The 22,937-nt window shown below is 32.3% G+C and overlaps 2 protein-coding genes across 4 annotated transcripts in view; one reads left to right on the top strand and one right to left on the bottom strand.

Annotated features, from left to right (window-relative positions):
- The window catches only part of LOC129230747 (guanine nucleotide-binding protein G(o) subunit alpha-like), a 40,128-nt gene extending 35,780 nt beyond the window's left edge, over positions 1–4,348 (bottom strand). For both annotated transcript variants that reach the window (XM_054865176.1, XM_054865178.1), the window contains exons 1-3: positions 4,238–4,348; positions 3,921–4,054; positions 3,740–3,831 (exon numbers count right to left, since the gene is read on the bottom strand). In XM_054865176.1, the coding sequence (XP_054721151.1) occupies positions 3,740–3,831; positions 3,921–4,044 (216 nt within the window). In that variant the 5' untranslated portion in view covers positions 4,045–4,054; positions 4,238–4,348. The remainder of the gene's footprint in view (positions 1–3,739; positions 3,832–3,920; positions 4,055–4,237) is intronic.
- A 291-nt stretch (positions 4,349–4,639) lies between these two features.
- LOC129229931 (uncharacterized) overlaps positions 4,640–22,937 on the top strand; it is a 33,781-nt gene continuing 15,483 nt past the window's right edge. The window contains exons 1-6 of one of the 2 annotated variants that reach the window (XM_054864313.1): positions 4,640–4,828; positions 7,519–7,719; positions 7,812–8,000; positions 10,073–10,234; positions 13,267–13,377; positions 21,374–21,475. In XM_054864313.1, the coding sequence (XP_054720288.1) occupies positions 4,819–4,828; positions 7,519–7,719; positions 7,812–8,000; positions 10,073–10,234; positions 13,267–13,377; positions 21,374–21,475 (775 nt within the window). In that variant the 5' untranslated portion in view covers positions 4,640–4,818. Of the gene's footprint in view, positions 4,829–7,515; positions 7,720–7,811; positions 8,001–10,072; positions 10,235–13,266; positions 13,378–21,373; positions 21,476–22,937 lie in introns of both variants that reach the window. The other variant, XM_054864312.1, reaches the window with a different exon arrangement.

Below are 22,937 nucleotides of genomic sequence, written 5' to 3'. Positions count from 1 at the left end.
AGGTTTGCAAATCATTTATAAGTATTCAAATCAATTATTCGTATGTATTTATTAGCTGTTCAGCCAATAAGGCATTTCAACTGTCCTCGAGTAAATTTAAAAATTAGGAAGTAAGAAAAGTTAATGAAAGTCCACAGTCCAGTCTCTACACCTCAAAATATACAAAAGCAGCTTAAGCAGTGATAAATACTCTGAATGCAAACTTGAGCCTATTCAGCTTACATTGATTAACTTGCAATGGACAATAAATGTGCAAATTCAGATTTATAGAGCCATATTTCGGAATCGAAAAGATTTAAAAGAAGTTGACATGTATTATGACAAAAGTAGTTTTATTTTGGGAAAAAATGGGTTATTGTTGAAATTAGAATTTAAATTCAGAAAGGCAATAATATTCAGGTGTAATTGTGATTTGTGAGTTCATAAAAAATTACCTGAAAGTTTCAAAGAGCAAAATGGGGCGGGGGGGGGGGAATAATTTTTAAAACTAAGACCCCTATGACTTGAATATACATATGTACAACAATAACTTTTGCTATGCATACAATTCATAAAATAGTTTATTAAGTCAAAATATTCTGCATAGAAATACCATGCCCAGTGCCTGTTGATAACCAGCAACAGGCACTGGGCCTAGCTAGGCTGGTACTGGTCAATTTATTAGATCCAAATGAAGATGAAAGACCCTCCTTAAGCTATCTACCCCTTTGCTGATTAAAGCCTCTTTCAGTAAGCTCCAAGTACCCACAACCATAATAAAGTAGTAATTTTGAACATTTGAGGAAAAGGGGAAAATTGGAGATATAAGGAGGTAAAAGCATAAAAACGAACACTACTGGATTTCAAGTGAATAATCATAACACAACCACCCCGTTATACACCTTATTTATTTTAGCAGACATAAAAAAAATGATGTACTTATAAATAAAATTATATAAATCAACTTTATATTTAAAATACAAACTTTAAGTTAATTTGTTAGGTGCTCAACTGCTGAAATTTAAATTAAAAAAAAAAAAAATCTGTTATGACCAAAAATTAGGTAAAGATAATCATTCAAAATTGCAAAAATAAATAAGCAAATAATTAAACAAGACCAAGCTAATAAATACTTTAACTCTTTAGTTATTAAAATAAAAAAATAAAATAAGCTAATCTGATGTAGCAGTGTCAAAATAACTACTAATTGCCAAAAATATAAAAATATTTACAAAATGCAAAAGGATTGAAATCTCAAACAAGGGAAGCAAATTTTCGCGAATTAAGTTTAATGTTGTCATGTTTCCCATAAAATAAACTTATATTTTACTGAAATTAAACATAAAATATGCTAATCTACGGTAGCAAATATGAAAATAACATCCGATTAGTGAATATATTTAAATATTTGCAAGATGCAAAAAGATTGAAATTTCAAACACGAGAAGCAATTTTTCGCAAAGTCTGAGTTCGTTCAACGTGGCATGTTTCCCATGAAATAAATTTATTTGTTTTTCATTAAAATTAAACAAAAAATATACTAATCTAAGGTAGCATATGCGAAACTAACATTTGATTAGCCAAAATATTTAAATATTTGCAGGATGCAAAAAGATTGAAATTTCAAACACAAGAGCAATTTTCCGCGAAACCCGAGTAAGTTCAATGTTGTCATGGTTTCGAAATTAATTTCTTTGTTAATTAATGAAATTAAACAAAAAATAAACTAATCTAAGGTACCATATGTCAAAATATCTTTCGGTTGTAAAAAACATCAAAATATTTACCAGATGCAAAAGGATTGAAATCCCACACACGGAAGCAATTTTTCGCGGTGTTGCATACTGAACACATGTTCAGAAAATTTCATTGGTGAAATACTTTTTTAAAACTTCTAAGCACAATTCGTTGATTTTTGAGAGAATTTAAGCACTAAGAAACTTTTTCAAGGTTTTAAAACTTTTTCAAGGTTTTCAAGCACTTGAAAATGAACTTTCTTTTTTCAAGCACTTTTCAAGGTTTTTCAAGGGCGTACGAACCCTGAAGCTGAGTCTCCCAGACTTTGGCAGGAAACAGGTAGCAAAGGTTTATAAAATTGCTGCAAAAACTAAACATTATAGATTCATTCCATATCACATGATCTGGTGGTCCCCATCCAACCATTTCCAATTTGTAGGATGTTTTAGAGAGGTGCAGACATGCCAATGAAACTCACCTGTACAGATTTTCAGCTTCCAAAACACAAATCATGAGGATCTAATATGCCTCCCCCCCCCCCCCAAAAAAAAAAAATAAATAAAAATAAAGTGGGCTCCAAAAAAAAGCCTCCAAAGGGGGATCAGCCTAAACATGGCAATTTGTTTCACAAAGCTGATCCCCCATTTTGGAGCCCTTTCTTTCACTGATCCTAGATCCTCAAGGTTTGGGTCTTGGAAGCTGAAAATTTGCATAGATTAGTTTCAAAGGTCACAAAGGTTTACCCTCTATAAAATTTCATTCAAATCAGAGATGTTCGTGTGAAGATGACGAGGTCACTTGACATGGAATTCAGCTTTTGATGCATCTTTTGCAACCTGTTTCCCTGCCTAAGCCAGTGTGACTGTTTAAATAATAAAGAACCTTTCTTACCTGCTGTGATGTCTTTATGCAGAAAAATTTTGGGCCTTTATACTAAGACATATGACTGGCACTCACAGGTTCTTGTTCTAAACTCTCGACATGTTTTTGAATTAAAAGTTTACATAATTCAGATATGTAATTTTTTCAGGGGGGGGGGGATATAATGCACTTACTAAAACTCAAATGCCTGGATTAAACCCAGTTGTACGTGTAGAAAAATGAAAATATGAACGGAAGAAAGAATAGGAAAAAAAGAACATCCAGAATTCTGCCCCTGACATTCATTTAAATTTTGATGTCTTGAAGTACAAATTATGTTTTTTGGATTCAAATTGCGATTGGACCTTATTTGTTAGGTTTCTTGCTGAATGGAAGGGAGAAGAAATTTGTATCTGTCATATGGCTGGTGATTTTCTAGATTAGAAAATAAGAGGCACATCCATAAAAAATAAATGGTAATTAGGATACCCTAATAAAGATATGGTAATTATGGCAAATTTGGACTTGAAGTCTTATGATAAAGATTATATTTAAAGGGTACACTATAATGGTATTTATATTTATTTTCAATCTTAAGTGATAAGAATTAGTAATCAGGAAATTTTGTATTTAAAAAGAGTCTTGCTATTGAAGTTCTTTTATATAGATGTTTTCCCTTAAAAAAACTTGATTACAAAAAAAAGAGTCTTGCTATTGAAGTTCTTTTATATAGATGTTTTCCCTAAAAAAAACTTGATTACAAAAAAAAAAATGTTTTTTAAAGTAAAAGATGCTTGTAAAACATTTCACTGCACCAAATATCTAGTGAAATCATAAGGAGGCTCACTAAGACACAAACTTTTTTTAACAGGCCCGGATCTGCATACCCAGACTCCGCAGCATGGGGGGGGGGGAGACATGTCCTTAAAAGGGCCCAAGAAATTGGAAGAAAAAAAAACTAGCACAAAAATTGTTGAAGTTGCAAATATACACTGCTGGTCTATGAGGCCTGACAGATTTTGTTGCATGGGGGGGGGGTAACTTTTTTTATATACTTTGTTATTTTAAAATTTGTATAAAAATAATAATTTTTAAATTTATGCTTTACGATTTTATGATTATTTCAAAAAAAATTTATGAAGATTGTAATTTAAAATACTACCTTAAAACTTTTAAGTTCTTCTGTAGTGAATCCATCGCTGTGTATTATTTTCATTTGCTTGACAAGTGTACTTTTCCCACTTTCTCCAGCTCCTGACAGAATTTAAGAAAATAAATAATAAATAATTAATAAACAATGCCGCACAACTTTGGAAAGTATTTGAAGACTGAAAAGTAAATACCTAAGAGCAATATCTTAATGACATTTCTCTCTTGTTTTGCGAGCTCAGCGAGTTGTCTGTCAATTTCATTGCTTCTCAATTGGGCTCGTCTTTCCTCTTCATCAAGACTTAAACATGCCCCCATACTCCATTACCTGAAAGATTCAAAATGTAAAAAAATGAATAAGAGGTGATCTTTTATGGAATCCATTTAATTTTCCAACGGACGCAAAGCCTTAAGTGTAGTGCAAAACATCCAAGACGCTTTTGTGATCCAAATTGTTGTTGCTTTCGTATTTAACCAAAACTAATCACAAGTTCAAAGAAGATGAACTTACCTTTACCACGAAAAATATTTAAGAATTGAAAAACACAACAATTTCATTAATTAGCTGAATGCTAAAGTTAAATTGACTCATGATTACACACGCTCATATTTTGTTGTCAAAACAGGAGGTAGGCATTAACAGGAATGCTACAACCGGATATTGCCAACTAAGATTTTGTAAATTTTTTCTTGTTTCGAGGAAACGTTTGAGTACGCAAGCAGAGATACTTTCCACTTTGTTTTAAATGCCGAAAATTTGAAAATAAATGAAACATAAAAGAAGTAAAACATTCATCTGTTGTGCAAAAAAATAACTAAAACATAAGCAGTTTTAGTATTTACGATACTGTCAGTTTCATGAAGCAGATTATTAACTAACATTTGGCAATGCCGTTTTCCATTGTTGTTAGGATATTTGATTATTGTCCAACGTATTTGTATATCACTAAAATAAAATTTAAAATAAGATACAAATATAAAATATGATGCTATGATTTTAGTGATTTTTATGTGCTTCAAAGTGTAGATTGTACAAGTGAGCACACATCCTAAGAAGTCCAGCTTTTACAATTTAGCCGCACGTGTTTGAAAATGACATCAGGTAACATTGTGATATTTTGTTTCAATATTGCATTAATTAATGTATGACAAAAAATATCGAAATATTTTTATCTCTCTTGCTTATGAGAGGAATATTATATTGATTGCATAAATAAAATGATGCAGCAATTTTTACTGAAAAATACAAATTTTCATGTTACTCTTATTCTTCAAAATTAACAAAATTTGCAGCATTTAAAAAGCGCGAAAATCAAAAGCTGAGTTCGTGAAATTAAGCATACATCCTTATTCCTTAATAATTTATGTATTTGTTGAATTAGTGTTGAAATTAAAAAAAATAATGCGTTTAACAAAATCTCTTAGCAACCCTAATAAAACTAAGTTACAATTTTCGCGTTCACTGGGTTTGATCTCTGGTAAAAGTATTAAGTACCTCAATTTTAAAGCTAAGATTTCTGCTACATGTGATCAATCTACTAGGATAACAAGAATTTGAAACGTACAGCATATTTTATGAAGAAAAGTATAGTATATATTCATTTTTGACATTTTCGTTTTCTAGAAATTGCAACTGCATTATTTGAATCTTTTCCTGCTGTATAGAGTACTTTGCTGATTACTCAGTGTTAGTTATGTTTGCAAAAGAACCCTGGGCATCTAAATACAAATACAAAAGTGACGACCAGCAACAAACTCGAGGCTCAGCTACGCTGGTACAGACAATTTATCAATTCCCAATGAAGATCCCTCTTAAAATTCTTCACCCCATTGCAAGTTTCAAATACCTACAACGTTGTTGAAACAGAGGTGCCCACCTAGGAATGGGCCGTGGCACAGACTGCTCCATTGAAATTTTTAGGGGAAGGGGGGTGTTTTGAAGGGCATTTTTCTCTTTTTTTAGGGGGTGCGCCTTTGCTCTTGGGGGGGCGGGGACACCCCTGGTTAAAATACTAATTTTTCCTGATTTCAAAGTTAGCTTCGGACATGGGACACATTTTGCACTTAATATCAATATGGATCTTGAGCATACCTATTAATAATTTAATAAAGGCCCCAGTCAAAATTTTTATGACATTGAAATTATTTTTAAACGATTTGGCACTGTATTGAAATTATGTCTTTTTCAGGGTTAGTCATCTTTAAAATGTAAAATTTTAAATTGAAGTCTTTTTAGTTTATAGTAACTCTTGACATAAGCCCTTCACAATTTCATTATTAAAAGGTTTAAAAAGAACACATTTTAGTTCAATCTTCTGTGAGTTTTTTTTTTTTTTTTTTTGGTTTAACAGTAGTTGTCCATGCCTTAAACTGAGCTTTTGCGCTAGAATTACGGCAATCTTCGAGCTTCCTATACCTAGAAATACTGCGGAAGGGATGGGGGGGGGAGAAGAAATCTGCATAGTTCCCTACGTAATGTTATATATTTGTAAAGATTAGTTTAAAATAAAGATATTTATTATGAATGCTGTTTATTAAAAGGATGCAGAGGTTGGTTGGTTTATTTATTTTTAATGGCGCAAGAGCCCTTGAGAGCTATACTGCGCCAAAAGGAGGCAGAGATTTTAAGGATATGTAATAAGTTATTTTTAAAAAGTTTAAAACGCCTTTAAAACAACTAGCACTATTTCAGTTTCATTTCAGAAACTAGTGGCCAATGTACCCTTTTTTGTGCAAAAACATTATTAATGCTTCATGTTCTTGCAATAGTATGTTTTAAGAGAACATTTTTGAGTTTTTGCTTTGTTTCAGTATGGGTAAATGTATTTGCATTCCTTTCTTTCTCAAAAGGGTCCCCACACTTTTAGGTATAACCTTTTAGTTTGGGTTTTTAAAACATTACAATTTTCTTGAAAGCTTTATATTGTTACACAGCACGATGGTTTAGGAAAAGTCAAGGATGGATTAAGCTTTTAATACAGAGGAGCAGTTAACAAAATAAGTTAGCTTGGGGTTAAAATTAGAGCTCCTGTAATCAAGGGCACCCATATGCAAAATTTTAGGGGGGGGGGGGGCTCAGATATTTTCCCCATGGTTTAACAGGATATTTTCTCCATAGAAATCGATTTCAGTACAGATTAGAGTTATTAAAATTTGACATTTTTAATAACTTATTCATTAATTGCTGGAAAAGAAATGTTTTTACATTTTTGCAAAGAAAAAAGTACTAAAACCAAGGAAGTTCTAATTTCAAAGGGGGGAGGGCTTGAGCTCCCTTTTGCCCCCCCCCCCCCCCATATGGGCGCCCTTGCCTGTGATTCTAGTGTTAAAAAGAACCAAAAAAAAAAAAAAGAACACTGTTTCAATCATGCCAAAGCTCATTTATGTATGTCTTCATATCTTTTTTTTCTTAATCTACTGAAAACAGTGGCACAGTAAAGAAGGGATTTTGGGGGTGAACCCCCCCCCCCCCCCCAGAGGTTGGTTTTAACATAAATGTAAATTATAATACAGTAATTTATGCATATGAAATGGCTGTTTTGATCAACGAAAAAAACTCCTTCAAAAGGTTTTTTGATCAAAAAATACTCTTCAAAAGGTATTTCAAATAAACCCCCCCCCCCCAGAAGGTATTTTTGATTTAAAAAAAAAACCTCCAGTAGGTATTTTTGATCAAAAAACCCCCCCTCCAGAAGGTATTCCTGGCTGCGCTAGTGACTGGCTTTTTTATTGCTGAACTTAGTGCTTTAAATTATAATTCAAGTGACTATTTTTGCTTTGTAACCCCAGCAGCTTCAACTGAGAAAGCATTTGCAGTTGTGGAATTTGAAGAGGAAGACAGCCTGAAAATAATTCCTACTAAATGGATTGTTGATGATTGTGCAAAATATCCCACCAAATGCTCTGAAAAGGCGCTTAAAAAGTTAGTCAAGAGCTGTGTTGATGCTGAAAGTTCTTGGAAGTCGTTGAAAATGCAAATATACTGTAAGACAAGTACGTAGGTTCACAAAAAAAAAATTAATATTATGAGAGAAAGAGTAGTTTTGACTTTGTTTTAATTGATCAATATTTTCTATTCCCACTAGATTCTTTTATGAAGGCAGAAAAATTGTTAGCTTTAGTAAAAGATGCATCAGATGGAGAATTGGATCCGTCAGGGACTGAAAATGGCCAGTCCGAGAAGTCATTGGGAAAGAGACAAATAAAAATGCCTTCTCGTTATGCGAGTGATGAAGAATCCCCAAGAAAAAGCACAACACTAAAACCTGAAAAAGGTATTTAAATTATGTCTGTGGTAGAAAACTTGTAATTATTTCTCTTGTAGAACTTTGATTTGTTTAAATACATCTTCAAATCTCAATCAATCATCTCTGTTGAACCCTATTTGCATTGTCAAAACAAAGAGCCACTCAAGTGCTGAGTAAGTTTGAAAAGGCACTCAAATAGCAGGGCAGTTTTTTACTGCAAAAAAGTGAAGATAGCAGCTAGTGAGTAGTGGCTACACAACTCGGTTTCATCAGTGCAAGCAAGATTTGTGTTTTGGTTTTCATCAAGCACTTTTATTAATGTGTATAATAAAGCTCTAGATTAGTGGTTGCCAGTCACCAGCAGGTGACCATTTCATTGAAAATGGCTACCAAAGAATCAAGTCCCTATCACCAAATGGTTCTTTATTTGTTAAAAATAATATCCCTATTTGAGCCCTTCTCTTGACTCCCCTTCTCTTGTTGTTGTTTATTTTAGAACAAATGTTTCAAATTATGTAATAAAATCAAGGATTCCTAAAGTTTGCACATCTACTTGTATTTAAAAGTGGTCAGATTTTACAAATGGGATATTTTTTTGCATTTGTAACTTTAACAATTCCAAATTCCCCAAAAAAATAATCGTGTCAGGCAACAGAAATTTTCTGACTTATAAATAAATGCATGAGCTCTCACATTTGCTTTCATTTAGTTATACATTGCCTACATTTGTACGCTACATTTACAGTATCACAACCTTTTAATTTGTTGTTACTATTACTAATGAAAAACTTTTTGCTCTGGGTACATTTTTAAATATGGCTACCAAAAGTACAAAAGTCGGCTGTCAGGACTCCTGGTCCTCCTATCTTTATTGTATGAAAGGTAAGACCAATAGAATTCTTTGGTTTATCAATAGATTTATTTCAAAGAATTTTCAGTAGCTTCTTCTGCCTTTACACAGAAGTTGTTTCAGCTTTCATGAAACACTTTTATTACAGGTATGAAGTGACTGATAAACCTAAGCATTCTATTTGGGCACATATAACACATCACCTCCGAGGGCCCCTTGTTTCTATCACATTGTGACCTACCATACGAGAGTCTTTGCACATATAACACAGTGCCCAAATAGAATGCTTAGGTTTTTCAGTCGAAAGCTATTTTGAAGAATTCTCAGTTGCTTCTTTTTGCAGAAGTTTGGTAAGATCTCCTCAGTTCTGGTCTCTTTTTCTCAAAAACAAAAAGAAAAAAGAAAGGGTTTAAAAGAGGACTACTAGGCTACGGTATATACTCACATATAAGTCGAGAAATTTAATTTAAAAATTGAGGTTAAAAGTTAGGGGGTCAACTTATATGGAGGGCAGAACTTCCGAAAATTTTTATCGAACAATTCTTGAGAAAAAACACTTGAAAACGAGAACATTTTCCCGAATTTAGTCCAACTCCGTTAAGCAGATGGTATAGAAGTAAATACCTACACATTCTGCTATAATTGTATATGGACTGATTGTGAAATAAAGACTAAAAATCGCTTCAAGGTGCTCGCCCTCATTCTACAAACTAATTCTGTGAAAATTTTCATTAAAATTGGTTAAACGGTCTTGGGCCTATGCGCATAACAGACATCCAAAGACACAGACATGCAGAGAAACAGATTTACAGCTTTATTATTATAGTAAAGATAAAAGCAATAAGTTCCAAAAATCGTAACAGCAAAATCGAGCCCTTTACAAAAAACGGGATTGCAGAAATGAACCCTTTTTGTGCAAAAGAATATTAATCCGACTATTTTTAGCTTAAAAATGTTCATTGTATTTCATTTTCCTCCTTTTTACAACGTTTATATTCAAAATTAGCGGCAAAACATTTTCAGTTTTTTTGTGAAAGTAGGGGGTTCGACATATGCAGGTTTTCGATTTTTTTTTCCTGATTTTCCTCCTAAAAGTAGGAGGATTGACTTATTCATGAGTATATATGGTAGTAAGGGAACTTTTGAATTTAGATTATAACAAATAATGATTTTCACTTTACTGTTTTAGTGTTAAAATTACATTTAAAAAAGTATATCTTTGAATTGATTCTTTCCCTTTTTTACACAGGTTCAATCATGAAGGCGAAAAAGAAGTTGAAAGATACCTCAGACGTGCAATCTGATTCCTCAGAATCCAATGATGCCTCTTTTTCTAGCAGAAAAAGAAGAATTTCTGCTCTTTATGCAGATGGGAAAATGCCCTCAAGAAAAAGTGTGACACATAGGACAGGTATTAAAGTTACTTTGAGGGGTCACAGTACCTTTCAAGCAATTTTTTTTAATTTAAGTAAATTCTATTTTTTGTTGAAACCATAACATGCTCACTTATTTTGTAATCAATAACTTTTTAAAAAACTTAAAAATATTGTTTACTTTTTTAAAAAATTCAAAACATTTAGGAAAATTTCATTTTTTTAAAATCCCTAAGGCTTTTTTGTTTTTAAACTAATATAAAAAAATCTTTTTGCTAAACGATCACAAACATCATCTCTAAAAATCTGTGCATTCATTTGCTTTTGTGTTTGCTGGAAAATTTTCTGTGATCAATTACGGAAAAAATCGTAATTTTTTTCAAAAAAAATTTGATTTTTAAAGGTATAACATGCTCTAAACATTTGAGTAATTTATAAAATGCTTATCCAGTGCACACTTTTGTTAAATATACTATCTTAATTTTAAAAAGTATTACTTTAAAGCTGTATCTTTAATAGAAAAAAAATCCTTCGGGATTCTTATGACACGAAAACAAAAAAAAAAAAAAAAACGATCATCGAGAAAAATCAATTTAAAGTTTTCTTTTTGCATAAGAACACATAGCGAGCATGACCTAAAACCATTCATAACTTTTTAAATATTTGAACTAAAGCAATGAAACTTTTCCCCTGTGTTTGGACTAGTGTTTAGTTTTGAAATAAGCAATAAATTTTTTTTTTTTTTGATGTTTGGTCATTTTTGAGGTACTGTAACCCCTTAACCTGAAAACTTAAAGAAATTGCTGTTGATGTCTTTGTTTCTATCTCTTTCATTCAATCACAATTGTGTTTTGTTTGCATATTTTCAACATCTGCCAGGATTTTCAATATCTAATTGTACATCCTGATGCAAAAAGGTTAAATTTGATTTCTGTAGAATGGATTTTAGTATGCCAAATTGCTTTTTAACAGGAAATAAATTGCAACTAGCTGCGTCGCCCGGCTTTGCACGGTCCACCTCGAAAATAAAAGTTATGTCAAGTGACGCGAGTTCAACACTCAGGCTTGAACCAAAAAAAAAAAAAAAGTCAGTGAAATTTTGTGGCAGATTGCGGAAAACCCCCATAAAGTAAACATTTTAAATCCCCTGATTACAGGAAAAGCCTCAAAACAAAAACAAGAATTTTACCTGAGCATATTCGAGAAAAAAAATGGCAACAGATCTTTCATCTCAATGATTTTCTTCACGCTCACATACATTTTAATAAAAGCATTGTTGCGGAAAGTTGAGATGAAGCACTGAATAATAATTTGAATGGAGGAAAGCCTTCGAAAAATAGGGATTTGATTTTGAAATCTAAGAGTCATAATTAATAGTTTTTAATTGATATCTCCGCTAATTATTATCGGAGGATTATGTTAAATAGCTAAACATGGAGACGGGAGGATTACGAATCCATCGATACCTGGTTCGATGGTCAGTTCACTGTCGTTCGGGAGAAGAAGCTTGGACATAGATAGATAGATACTCAGATTTTATATGTATAAGATTATTTCCACTTCACTAACAGTTACAAAATGAAATTTAAAGGGAAAAAAGAGAATTACCCATTTGAAACCTCCACATCTAATTTTCAGTCCCATATTACTCTTAAAAGCATAGCTGCCTACCCTCCCGTTTCATTCAAAGGGGGGGGGGGATTTCGATGCCTTCAACTTGATTCCCTAATGAAGGACTTACATCCCGAAATTGCATCAAAACAACAAAAGTTCCCCAAAGAAGGGACAAGACTTCAGGGACAAATTCCTACAATAAAATAATCATGACCGGAAAAACAAAAAAAAATCATATCCTAAAATGTATATGTTTAATCATTTTTATTTCATTTTCCTTCTTAAAAAAAATATATTACAGAAAAGAATAGTAGAATGTTCCCAATTTTCCTCTAAACTTCCTAAATTTTGACTTATTGCAAGGAATATTTAGTATCACTTATAAGAAAAAACAACTTATGTATATTTTAAAACATTTTTTTAAACCTAAAAGTTGCCGTTTTCAAACTTTGAAGAATATTACTCATAATCAAATTCAATTTCTGAACTTCAAGTCCTGCTAGGTTTCCAAATGCAGATTTTAAAACAATTTTTATTTCCAAACACCAAAGTTTGGTTCCTGTACAGGCTTAATTTAAGAAATCCTTACTTATATTTTAAAAATATCTTTTACCACTCATATTTTATTGTTAAGTTTTTGTATGAAGTCTTCCTAATTTTGAGCTTTCAAGGTTGGCAGCTATAAATAACAAGCAGAACAAATGCAGAAAAAAAACTGATCATTGGCAAATATTTATTTCTAATGATTTTAACTGGTGCTTCTCGGAAAATTACTTCTTTTTAATGTTTTTTTTTCTCAGTGAAATGTTAATTTTATTACAGGACTAGAACTTTTATAGACATTTTTGACTGAATCTTGGATACTTTGTTTGAATTTTAAATTCTACAAAGTATAAGTAACCTCATCCCCTCTTTTTTTTTTTTTTTTTTTTTACTTGCTAACATAGAACATATATTTTGCCAAAAACTGCATACTGTGTTGAAAAGTTCAATCTTTTAGCAACCTGTAACAAATACTTTACAAAATATTAAGTGGCATAATTTGCCCATTACATTTGTATACTATTAAAAAATTATTCTAATCTTTAAATGCTTTAATACATTTTATTTAAACTCTCATTTATTTCATTTAAGGAATAATTTGTCCAGTGAAATTTTATTACAGCAAATATCCATACAACAAAATATCCATTTCACAAAAAAAAAAAAAAAAATCAGCCCCATTTCAACTATTACTACATAGCTTGAAATCCATTACAACAAAATTTCTGATACAGCGAACAAAATTTATGATCCCTTGAAGTTTGTTGCAATGAGATTCCATGCGTGAAAATGTTCGATGTTTTTAGCACCAAGGTGTGCATTATGAAAATTCTGTTTTGAGTTTTAACTTCTCTTGCTGATTTAAAAATATTCATCTAATTTATTAAGTGTATAACTTAAAATTTTATTGCAGATCCTCTTCACTATTATCAAGAAATGTTAAACGAAGGGGCTGATTCATCTTTTGATGAGAAAGATTACATTGCTCATGCATCATACCAAAAAAGACGCAAAATGCTTTCAAGTAAGTTCTTAAAAAAGTACTTTGCTGTATCTGTCGTTCTAGAAATCCTGAGAAGAAAGATTTAAAATATTGCAACAATTTGCACTCAGGTTTACAAGGAACACGTCTTCTATCCAGAAAAGGTTTTGTGTTTGTATTCAAAGCTGCAATTCTGATAAATCGGTCTTTGTAGGTACCTGCTGAGTGTACTAAGCTAAACAACTTTTGCTACAGTGAAAAAAAGCTTTTTTTTTTTGTAGCTCAAAAATATACATACAACATATTTGTAAATTTGTGCTTTAACAAAATTTATTGTACCATCTCAGGTATGACCCTTTCCTGCCAGGGGTGCCCATCTCCCCAGAGCTCAATGGCGCACATATCCCCCCCCCCCCCAAAAAAAAAAATCCAGCTTTCAAATTGCGTTAAACATACCATTTTTTAGTCTTTAACTTCCAGTTAAATTCACATACATCTCGCATCTAGTGAATCAATTAAAAAAGTGAAAAGAAAAAAAATCACGAATTAAATTTGCGTGAGATAAATAAAGTGAAATAAATGCACTGTAAGCTGAAAAAATGAACAAATCACATTTACGACACAACAAGTAAAGAGATGCTAATTCACAATTTAAAAAAACTGCATGATGTACTAAAAATATTTTTTAAAAAAGATTTTGCTATGTCAAAAAATGTATCCTATCATGACTTCATTCGTAGAATTAGAAATTGAATGAATAACATGAATGTAACAATGAAATGATAATCAGCGGATGGGGGGAGAGGAGCATTCCACTCGAGGCCCTTAGTGGCATAAATATCTAGTAGACCAGTGGTTTCCAACCTTTTTAGTTGTGCGGCCCACCTGTTTTGTAGAAAACACCAATGAGGCCCATTAACTATACTGCATATTACTTGCAAAATTACAGCAAAAATTTACATTCTGAGGTGGGGGGGGGGGGAATTTGAGCATCTGCTCATAACTGTCCTTAATATACTGTATTAGGAAATTCGGATTGAAAGTGTCAAAAACAAGAGTTCTGGAGGTATACTGTACAAGAACAATTTTCAAAATCTTTTCTTCGAGAAAAGAACTTTATTGCATTCACTTAGCTGGCATAGCTGTAAGAAAACTCCAAAAAAAAGTCATCAAAGTAAAAGCTCCATGGGATTTTCCGCCGCTGTTTTTCCTCGACGAGGGAGTTGATATCTGGATTGAAACTGGATAGTTTAAGTCTCAAATAACTCGCAAGCTTTAATGCATTTCTATATTATTATTTATTTATTTTTTTAACTGCAATGAAAAGTCTCATTCAAATAGGTAGGTGTTTGAAAAGCCCCTCAAGTGTCCAGTTCACTCAAGTGTCCTTCACAAAATTCTGACCCCTAATAGCACGCGCGTTAGCATCGGAGCATTACCGTCCATCGGATCGGAGGAAGGATGAGGTTTGCCTCTTGACTTGCGTCACTGTACTTGGGTCTCTCGCTGATTGTATATCGAGTGCACAGCGTGGCTACCAAGTAGAAATTGTTGGCGGATGCCTTGCTGAATGGAGTGTTTGTTTCATTGTGTTCGATGTCTGGACACATCGGGCTAAGATACAGGGTTCGTACTTCCTTAAAAAACCCTTAAGAAACCCTTAATTATAACAAGCAAAATTAAGGTCCCTAAAAAACCCTTAAAAAGTCCTTAATTTTTTGAAATTTTCCTTAATTTTTTAAAAACTATTGATTTTATTTTTCTTAGTGTTACTTCCATGAATTAAAAAGCTGGCATGTGATCTGAAAGGTTTTATTTATTTATTTAGAAGCTAAACAGCATTCAACATACATGAGGACTGCGTACAAATCCGAAAGGTTTGTTTTCGCCGTTTGCACTCGTGCAATACTTCTCCAACTTGTTATCCAGCTCAGTGACTTCAACAGATGTGTGACAACTTAACTTGTGTCGTTCGCGTCATGGACGGTTAAATGCCAGGAATAACCATTTTGGAAGTGTGGAAGAAAATCATAGAGCAAAAGCGGGATACGTCACTGACGTTCCCGAGGTTTAATCGTTGGTGTCGCGCCGCGCTCGATGCGAAAGGAAAACAACGTGGATCTTCATCGGCATATATGATTGAGTTTTGAGTTAATGCAGAAGTTTCACAAGTCCAAATATGTCTAATAAATGCGTGTTCAACGTGTTGTGGTTAAAGAAACCAGAGTACGACTGGCTGGAGCAATACTCTCCCAACAAGCATAAAGCTAGATGTCGCATTTGCAGTAAAGTAATTGATTTAGGAAAAATGGGGGAATACGCATTGAAAACGCACATGTCAGGTATGTAAATTTCAGTCTTTTGTCTGTTTCAATTAACTTGATATGTGTAAGTTTTTTTTTTATTCATTGATTTTATTTTAATTTAAATTATTTATTTTATTAATTTTGTGTGTGAATGTCATTGGCGTAGCACAAGACTTTTCTGACAAAATAATAAAAATTAAATATCAAGAAATTATAAATGTTAAAAAATAAACTTCTTTTAAAAAGTGCTAAAAATAAGCGCGCAAGGGTTTTAAAAAAAAAAGGGGGAAAGGGGTCGTAAGCAGTTATTTTTTTTATCTCATAATTTATGAAAAGTTGATAGGGTTAACTATTAACACCTTAATGTTACATTTATTATATTTTATACTAGTAGTTTGTTTATATGATGAAAGTTTAACCTTGTATATTCCTCAATATTAATTTTAAAGTATACCTATTTTTTTCTTTATAGAATGAAGGTAATTAATGTGTCTAAATTGATTGATTTTTGTGTGGGGCAGGGGATTATGGTGCGAATTGCACCTTCAAAATTTAGTGGAGGGAGATTAAATTTTTTTTTTTTTTTGAATTGATTTATGGATTTAATTGTTTAATTATTTATTTTATTTTCATTTTTTAAAATTATTTTGTCTGTGGAAATGTCATAGCTCAGAATTCTTCTATTTTTTTAAATAAATGAAATAAAAAAAATAGGGCTAACAAAGAATGAAAAGGGGCAAGAGGGTTGTGAAAATTTTAGATGAGGGGGGGGGGCAGTTGGCATTGAGCTTGGGAAGGGGGCCCCTAGTGTAGGGTTAAGAATGCTAATTTGCAGAACAACCTGTTTTAATCTCTTTTTTATTTCCAGGGAAAAAGCACAAGGATTTAATGGCAGCAAAGAAGTCTGGTATATCTCTTCGGCAATTTGTGTCTACAACTGAAAGTTCTAGTGTGGAGACTTGTACTCAGGTGCAGCCGACGATAACGTTAGTTGAGCAGCCGACGATAACGTTAGTTGAGCAGCCGAGTTCTAGCAGTGCAACAGAGCTGAACAAAAGATCTGTAACAGACTTTGTTACAAAATCTGATGTGGTATCTGCTGAGATTTTGTGGTTGTTAAAATGCATGACGTCCCATTATTCGTTGAAGTCGTGTGAAGACATCTCGAAACTTTTCTCTACAATGTTTCCAGACAGCGCTGTTGCCCAGAAGTTCTCTCAAGGAGAAAAGAAAAGTGCTTATGTGTGCTACTATGGCATTGCACCACACTTCCAACAGCTTCTGTGTGACTCGCTTAAAAATGTGCAGTGTTACACACTTCTGTTTGATGAAACGTTAAACAAAGCAAGGCAATCCAAACAAATGGATCTATATGTCAGATTTTGGCATTCTGGACTGAATGAAGTATATACAAGATTTCTGACTTCTGTCTTTCTTGGCCACTCAACTGCTGGCGACTTATTAAAGTCGTTTTATAGTGGTATTGGGGACAGGTTAGAATTCAAGAATATTTTACAAATATCAATGGATGGACCAGCGGTTAACTGGTCTTTTTATGAAAAATTACAGAAAGACACTGCGCAAAATTATGACTGCGAAATTCTTAACATTGGATCTTGTGGTTTACACATAATTAACAATGCGTTCAAAAGAGGAGAAGCAGAAGCAGAATGGGGGATATCTTCCTTCCTAGTTGCCCTCTACTGGTTATTTAAGGACTGTCCATCTCGTCGAGATGATTATGTGAAATATTCAAAGACTGGCAAATTTCCGTTAAAATTTGTTAATCATAGGTGGTTGGAAAATGTCCCAGTTGTAGAGCGTGCGCTTGAAATTTGGGAGGACTTGGCCGTTTTTTTCAAAAATATTGAAAAAGGTGTGATCAAAACAAGAAAGCAGCCTAAATCTTTTTTTGTTGTGCAAACTGCTATTAAAGATACACTTATGCCAGCAAAATTAAATTGCTTTCTATCAATTGCTCTGCAGTTAAGGCCTTTTTTAACTGAATACCAAACTGATAAGCCAATGTTGCCCTTTTTGGCTACTGATGTTCATGTTCTAGTTAGAAAATGTTGTTTAAATTTTAATGTACTAAAAAAAGATGCCATGAAAAGTATGGGAACCGTTCTAAAAATGTGCAGTTATGATTTTAAGGACAAAGCTGCATATTCTGCAATAGCCGACATCAGCAGTGGATTTACTGCTGCTAAAATTTTAAGTGAGCTTGTGAATAAAAAATTAATTGTGGAGCATCAACTGATGCGGTTTAAACATGAATGTCAACAATTTGTTGTGACTATGCTAAAAGATATAACTGACAAATGTCCTGTCAATCACAGCGTTGTCAGAAATATTGTTTGTTTAGACCCCCAGCGTATGGCTGGCAATGAAAAAGATACGATTAAAAAATTTCAAAAAGTTTTGGAGAAATTAGTGGACTGTCATAAAGTTGATGTTAAGGACTGTGAAGTCATCTTGTGTGAATTTAAAGACTTTGTAGCTAGTGAAGTGTCTGCAAATAAGGGTGAATTTTCTTCCTTTTCAAAAGAAAAGAAAAGGTTAGATTCTTTTTTGTATAAATATTTTGCCAAAGAAAAATACACTAATTGTTGGAAAATTGTAAAGATGCTTTTAACCTTATCCCATGGCCAAGCAACAGTAGAAAGAGGATTTTCTATCAACAAAAAAATTGAGGTTGAAAATCTAAAAGAGGAGTCGTATGTTAGCCAACGAGTAATATATGATCATGTGAAATTTTGTGGTGGAATTGATAAGGTGCCTATAACTAAAGAACTTATATCTTCTGTGTCATGTGCTAGGTCTCGATATATGGCATATTTGGACAGCCTTAAAGAACAAAATAGTTCTGCTGGAGTGAAACGGAAACTCTTGGAAGATGAATTATTATTGTTAACATCCAAGAAATCTAAATTAGAAATTGATGTTAAAAGTTTAAAAATTTCTGCTGATAACCTCTGTTGTGAGGGGGAAAAAGAAATAGATGTTCACAAATTTATCAAAGCAAATGCGATAAGTAAAAGTGCTTCTGAGAAAGAAACTGAACTAAATGATATTATTAAAAAAATTGAGGAACATAAAATGAAGTTAAAAAATTGAGCAATTGCCTCTGTCTGTTTTATGAAAATTCTCTGTTTTATGAAAATAAATGAAAAGTTTTTTTTGTTTTTTCTTAAGTCGTATCTTTTCAAAAGAGTTTTAATTAAAAATTCATTGCATCAGATTTATTGATTTATGAAATTTTAAAATATGTTTTACTGAAAATGGGTTCGTATTGTATTAAATTATACATAGACAAACTTAACTTGGTAGAAGGTAAGAAGATCTTAACAATAGTTGGTATTATACCGGAGTAGGTTTGTCCCATCTCAAGATCGTTTTCAAGATGTTCTAAATGACAGGCCTTGTCATTTAGGATATCTTAGTAAATTGGGCCTTTCTGTGCATTTTGGAAACATGTTATGCATGTGTATATATATGTACTAATAGGTACAGAGTACTTTACCTCCCCCCCCCCCCGGAAAAATTTAGAACTGGTGTTCCTAAAGTTAGATAATTATATTCCGATGAGTCCTTAAAAAATTTTGAGAGTCCTTAAAAAGTCCTTAATTTTCATTTTAAAAAATGAGTATGAACCCTGAGATAGGAATGCTGTCTTTACTTTATTAAAAGCTTTTATTTCTACTCTCAAATATTTTTAAGAATGATAAATATCACTTTAAGTTGTTTTTAGCCATTTTTCCTTTGAAAAATTACATATGATTTGTGGAAAAACTGTACTTAATTTGCATTTTTTTCTCACAAAATTCCTAAAAACGGACAAAAATTCCTGGATATACCCCTGTTCTTATCCTCAAAAAATTGTCAAAAAGTAAGTTATACTTCACTCTGTGATTAAATATTTCTGCAGACAAAAATACATTAAAGTGAGTAAAAGTTATTCTTTGACTAAGCCTTTTGAAATTTGGCTAACACTTTAAAAATTTGGCTAATTTACTGGCGAACAACTCAAAATCCTTAGCAAGGTCCCTGGGGGTGCTAAACATACACATAAGGGTCCACAAGCTTAGACATTTAAGCAAATTTGCATTGTATTTTAGTCCATCTATTAGTACTATATTGAACAAAACACAATTAACTAGCAGTGAATTTGTGCCAGAAGGCTGTTCCGGTACTTCTTTTCTGGAAAAAATGTTTTCTCTTTCACATTAAATTGGTCTGAACTCAGAATTCAATGACTTTTCACTGGCTTTCCGGCACTGGAAAATTTACGAATTCACCACCCGGTAATCACATATTGATTTTTTATATAGTAGGAATACAAGATTTTACATGACAGAAATATGGATTCCACCAAAATAAGTTTTAATATGATGTTAATATTTCCAAAAAAAGTTTTAAGATAATATTAAGATTTAAATTTAGGAAATTTCAAAACCCCCAATGTAATATTTCAGTCTATCAGGTAAGTTTGTGATTTATCTCATGACATTTCCATTTATTCTGCTTTTCCCTGATAGTTTTAGAATAGCTTAGGCAATAGTTAAACACCTAATTCACTCTGTTTTGAAACACTTGAATGTAAATAGTACTTGGTCTTACTAATTTTGGAACTAGACCTCGATAAGGGGTCCACATAAAACAAAATAATGGCAATGGGTTCACAGGAAAAAAAGTAAGGGAACCTTGGATGATCTAGACATACATTTTATATTCCGAAAGAAAGATGATTTTTTTTTTTGCATAGGGGGTAGGGGAGGGGTGTTACCACTTGTTCACACTACCAACCTAAGGCGGGGGGGAAAAAACATGCCGATGAAAAAACCATGCTGCAAAAATTAATTTGAATCTTTTACAAAAAATATGATTTAATACCTCCAAGAGTATGAAAAAAAATGGTTGACTGTTTTAGTGCTAGTTAAAAATTTCCCTTTATTTAATTAATTGAAGCTAAACTCAGTGCCTCAACAGCCCATAAGGACCAAGAGGGCATACTGTGATCAAGAGGTGCAAAGGTAGATATTCTGCTTGGTGGTCAGCCGAAAGTTGAACCCCCAGTGTTTAGTTTTTGAACACACTCGGTACTCATTTTATCTCCCCACTGAAGGGATGAAAGACCGAGTCAACCTTAATGAACACTGATCTATCACGCGGAAGTATGAAACCGCTGTGCTTCGATTAATTAATTGAGCCCTTACAAAAAGCCATTTTTATAGTGCGGCAATCTATTGGTGTTCACTTAAGTTAAAATATCACAAGTAATTTTAATTCATAAAATTATTAAAAGGAAGAAAAAAATAGGATATTGGTGTCTTCAGCTCTGTTGAGTTCTATTCCAGGTCAGGCTTTCCAAAGAATCAAGCCTCTAGTTTCAGACTAGGCTGACATGGCCGCTTGTCGACCCTGAGCGTCTTAAAGGGTGAAAGCAAAAAATTTTGTTTCAATTTAAATAAAATCAGAAGGTTAAAAAAAAGCGTTTAAAAGTTAAACATGCGTTAAATACAAATTTAAAGCTCATTTCTTACATTCAAAAATCAAAAAATCTAAAAAAATAGCAAATGATTACCTTAATGCTGAAAAATGAATGTTAAAACCAACCATTCTTCAACCACAAAATTTGCAAATGTACTGCATACCAATGTCTAGATAAAATAAATACTTTTGGTTTTGCTTAATATTTGATCAGTAATTAAGTTTCTTTCGACATGCACTAGGATTTAATCGTCAACAAATGGATGGCTCGTCCTCTGATGAAGAATTATATGGTACAAGGAAAATGCGAAAGAAATTTTCAACGTCGCCTGCCATGCTTTCAAGTTTGTATATTATTGGCTGTAATATGTTTCCTCTTTCAAAATAATTAGTTTTCTGACAAGCTTTGTTTTTTAAACTAACCTTTGCCTGGCTTTCTCTCTCTTTTTAATTTCATAACCAATTATTTATTTATTTTGTTAAAATTTAAAATTTAATTTCTAATTATAACTATTTTTAATTTCTAAGGAAAACCGCAAACTTGCTTTTGTTAACGTTTTAGTTTCATCAAGCAGTTATTTTGATTACTGCACTTGCCAGCTTTTAGCCACTAAGTTTCTAAATATTGTCATTCTTAGCTGTTAATCTATTTTTATACTATTTTTATTTATTTAGTTTGATTTTTTAAATATTTGGGGAACCCGGGATTTACAGGAATCAAGTTTACTTCTCTGGAATACTTAAAGTATAAAACTCTTACGATTTTCCAGGTTTTATAAAAAGTAAAATTATAGTAAAATAGAAACAGGGATAAATTAGCATATTAGTAGTGTATATAGTTGCATGATTCTTAATTTTTGATATTCCTTCACACAGTTGCAATTTGACAAAAGATTCAAATTATATTTTGTGTAGTACAGATTGCATTTCTTTTCGAGCTCTATCAGTTCCTTACTAGATTATTAATTAAACAGTCACAGTCATTTTGCTGCCGTCTGAATACCTTTGTAAAGAAAAACTCCAGGACATTTGTGTGTGGATGTGTTGGGATATGTTTGCACTGTGACCAGTCTTAGGTTTTCAAAAAAAGGCTTTAAAATTAATTGTGGTAAACAAGAGTTCTTAAGTGAAGAAAAAAGAAATAAAAATCATTAAACAAATTTTGGTTAACAAAATGTACAATAATTCAGTTTATGTGGTACCCACAAGGGCACTGAACCTAAATTTTTGGGAGGGAGAATTCTCAATTTACTAAACTCCTAATTTTACAGAATCATAAAAAAACAAAACAAAACAAAGCAAAAATACATATACAAGCATACATACCTACATCTAATGAGAAGTGGCAAGATTAAAAAGTTTTTTTTTTTAATTGCAATGTTAATCTCCAAATTTCTTGACTCATCAGTGAAAATTGGTTGAATAAAAACATTTTTGGGGCAGTAACCTCCAATCGAGGCTCCTTTAGTTGTCATTTTTGGCAATCATTTAAAATTTTAATATTAGATGTGGAATTAAAAAATAACAACAAGAATTCATTTAACCTTAATAAAATTTTAAAAGTACTAAACGCTCTTATTTAAAATGTTCTTCCTTTATGTTCCCAACTTCAGAAAATGTTTACTTCTTGCTTTCCATGATTATTTCGTGTTTAACTAAGCTGTAAGCAATTTAAACTAGCAGCAAAAAACAGTTCACTATTAATTATTCTTTTTCTAGTTTTGCCAATTATAAATAAAAATGGTTGAGAACTCTTAAACAAAGCACATATTTATATAAGCGCAATTTATAGGTTAAAAACTCCTG

Source organism: Uloborus diversus, chromosome 9 (genome assembly GCF_026930045.1).
Source record: "Uloborus diversus isolate 005 chromosome 9, Udiv.v.3.1, whole genome shotgun sequence".
Lineage (NCBI taxonomy): Eukaryota > Metazoa > Arthropoda > Arachnida > Araneae > Uloboridae > Uloborus > Uloborus diversus.
Note: the sequence above shows the minus strand (reverse complement) of the source record. Positions and strands in the feature narration are given on the sequence as shown.